Here is a 3,282-nt window from a genome sequence, read left to right on the forward strand (position 1 = left end):
TTTGTGGGTTGCATGGAGATAAATTTCACATAAATTGAATTTAAGTGTACTGTGATCTTCAAAATACTAAAACTTAAGGATAAACGAGCATACTTTGAACCAGAATAATCATATTATTTGTATGTTTACTGAAAATCCTTGCAGTAAACTTAATGATTGCAATGTCTCAAATGAAACTGCTAACAAACAAACATTGAAAATCATCTATAAAGATGGAGTGAGTGAGTCACACTGGTGAAGCCACCATCAACCATGAGATTGTCTCCACTGATATATCTTGCCTCATCACTTGCAAGGAAGAGAACAGCATTAGCCACATCATGAGCAGTTAACTCCACACCCTGCAAATTGGCTATTCTCCCAGTAAAATCTCGAAAACTGGCCAAGGCATCCTCATTTCTCTCCTCCTCAGGCAAATGGGCCAAAGCCAAACCTGTTGCAACAGCATAAGGTGAAACACAGTTCACTCTTATACCATGATTCCCCAATTCAGCTGCAACACTCTTTGTTAGCCCCACAACAGCATGTTTTGATGCTGTGTATGCATGTATTCCTATTCCACCCAATGCACTAGCCACACTGCTCAAAGAAACAATTGAGCCTTTCTTTTCTGGGATCATAATTCGAGCAGCATGCTTCATGCCGTGAAACACTCCCTTCAAATTTATGTCAAGCACCTTATCAAATTCTGATAACCGTATGTCACGGATATCAGGACAAGGTGATCCAGAAATTCCAGCATTGTTGACTATGATGTCAAGGGTGCCAAATTTCTCCACAGTGAAGTCCACTGCACGGGAAACATCATCCTCTATGGTAACATCACAATGCAGAAAGACAACATTTGCTTCACCACCAAGGGATTCACACACTTGCTTTCCAAGGTTGTCTTGAACATCTGCTATGCATACTTTAGCACCTTGGATATGGAATAGGCGGACAATGCTTTCTCCAATTCCAGATGCCCCACCTGTAACCAATGCCACTTTGCCTAATAACCTGAGAAAAAGAGACAATGGAAAACTTGGTAGTCACATAAATGAAACTTTAAGAGCACAAGGAGAATGGTGTGACCCCAGACAATCAAAAGTAGAAACACTAACAAGTACTGAAAATAATGTATGAAATGAGGGTAATAGTGCGGCCACAATTTCCATAAGTGTTGGTAATTTCTGAACCATTTGAACACTCAGATATGACCATTTATGGTATCTGCCTAAGTACAATTCTAATTCATTGTTAGAGTAAACTGGCAGGAGATGAAAAACTCTATTGCCCAAATTAAAAATTGTAAATTATAGAGCAAGTAATATAAATATGCATAAAACTCATTTATTTCCCATGACATGAACTTGGCATGAAAGAAACGAAGATTGACTAATCTCTTGCATCAAAATTCCAATATCGTCTACCATTCAAATACTGCAAAGAAAATGCAGAAAATGTTCCAATCACAAGCACGACTGTTTTATCCCATGGTGAATATAGTGACAATGACATCTACATCTCAACAAGGGCAGGTAACAGTACCATATAAGATTGTTATAAAGTATAAACAAAGACAACATCAATTTATTTTACCATTCACTTTTGTAAACCTGTCACAAAGTACTCAGGCTCAGTGGAAGAATGAGGAAACACATATGTATGCTTCTCTAGAAGGATTTCTGGAAGAAAAATGTAGAATTGACTTCTCCATAAGTTAAAATTAGTCTATGCACAATTTCAAAAAAATAAAAAATTGGAGAATCTTGAAGAAGCTACATGAGAGAGCATCTAAAAATTAGCTCATGCATAAGCTAATTTTAACTAATGAAAAAGTCAATTTCATTTTTTTCTCTATATTTTTCTCTTGTAGAATTCCTTATGAATAAGCTGGTCTAAACAGACCCTATATAAGTGAAAGATTATTGAACTGAATCTAGTTCCATGTACAAATCATGAAGCTGAAATTGGCTTCTGAGTTGCGTTTTATCAAAATTATGTTAGAGACTGGCAGTGTGTGATTGAATACCAAACTGCCTCACTATACACTTAAAATAAGTATGCAACATTAGCCTTGACAATCTGTAATACTGTACAAGGAATGTTTTAGCCTGAGTTGACCAAAAAGATGTTATCTCCAATTTCAACTTTTTACATAAAAATAGAACTTCATTAAATTGATTTTGTTTTTCTGAAAAAAAAAAGATTTAACATCATAAAGATTGAGGGGTTTGTCACAGTTATCTGAAAAGCAGAGAAAGGAACTATATCATGGTTAATCAGTATGAAGATTTTAACCAAAAATATAAAAGCATGTAACAAATAACGATCCAAACTCAATTAGGTGGGCGTTTGAAGATTGACTCATATCAGTAGATCTGGGCTTGAGAGGACCAAAACACTTTTACAAAACAGGGAGAGCCAAGAGCTTCATGAAACAAGCCTAAATCCATTTGAACCAAATACAGATAGAAATTTGATAGAGATCTCACAGTTAACCAGAAATTGGGACAAATCCCAAACTAAATAAGGTGAATGAAAACAGCAAAGCTGCAGAAAATAAGCCCACTAGGTGAAAACAGGATCAAACAATTTCTCATGGTTTTTAAACAATGGTAAAAAAACCACAGTTTCAGTGGCAATTGCAGTCGCAATGTAAAAGATTGTGAAGAAATTTCATCTATAACAGCAATATAGAGCCATGCAATTCGTAAACAGACCACTATATTCATGAATTCAACTACTTGAAAATTTCAAATCCACTGAGCAGGTATCTTATTTCTTTTGTTAATAAAAAAAAGTAAATACAAACTTATGTTAAGCATTTCTTAAACAAGCAATTACCTGTTTCTTTTTAGAAAAGTAGAAAATTATTTGCTTTTAAAATAAGCAATTCAGAGAAACAGATAAAAAGACAGAAATCTGATTAAAATAAACTTACACAAACTCAGCAAAATCAGACAAGCTGCATAGATTAGATCGAAAAGCAAGAACAGAACATGCAGAAGTGAAATGGGTGTTAGAGATGACAGAAAGAATCTATTACCTTGGCGTTAGAGTGGAAGCCAGAACTGTACTGGTAGTGGACATGGCTGTGTCTACCTTCTCTCTGTCTTTTTCGTCCTACACAAAAGGAAAATATTTTTACAATGCTAAAACACAAAGAAAGAACATTTGCTCACTCTTTTGATTAATATCAGAAAGAGAAAGAAAGAAACAGTACTCTTAGCAGTTTCACAAAACTGAAAGTGATGCTAAAAGTTGATGCAGTGTTTCAAAGAGCAAAACAAAGAGTAT

General features: G+C 35.1%; 1 protein-coding gene across 2 annotated transcripts; it reads right to left on the reverse strand.

The window, feature by feature from the left end:
- Positions 1-3,282, reverse strand: LOC124845387 ((+)-borneol dehydrogenase 2-like). 2 transcript variants are annotated; one of them, XM_047322477.2, is made up of 3 exons: positions 3,209-3,282; positions 3,032-3,108; positions 1-999 (listed from the first exon to the last, which is right to left on the reverse strand). In XM_047322477.2, exons 2-3 carry the CDS (start codon positions 3,073-3,075, stop codon positions 201-203), a joined length of 843 nt encoding a protein of 280 aa, XP_047178433.1. In that variant the 5' UTR covers positions 3,076-3,108; positions 3,209-3,282; the 3' UTR covers positions 1-200. The 2 variants fall into 2 exon arrangements, with proteins under 2 accessions (XP_047178433.1, XP_047178434.1); XM_047322478.2 differs by lacking the exon at positions 3,209-3,282 and having other exon boundaries at positions 3,032-3,187.

This window comes from Vigna umbellata, chromosome 3 (assembly GCF_029865625.1).
Source record: "Vigna umbellata cultivar VRB3 chromosome 3, Vumbellata_1.0, whole genome shotgun sequence".
Lineage (NCBI taxonomy): Eukaryota > Viridiplantae > Streptophyta > Magnoliopsida > Fabales > Fabaceae > Vigna > Vigna umbellata.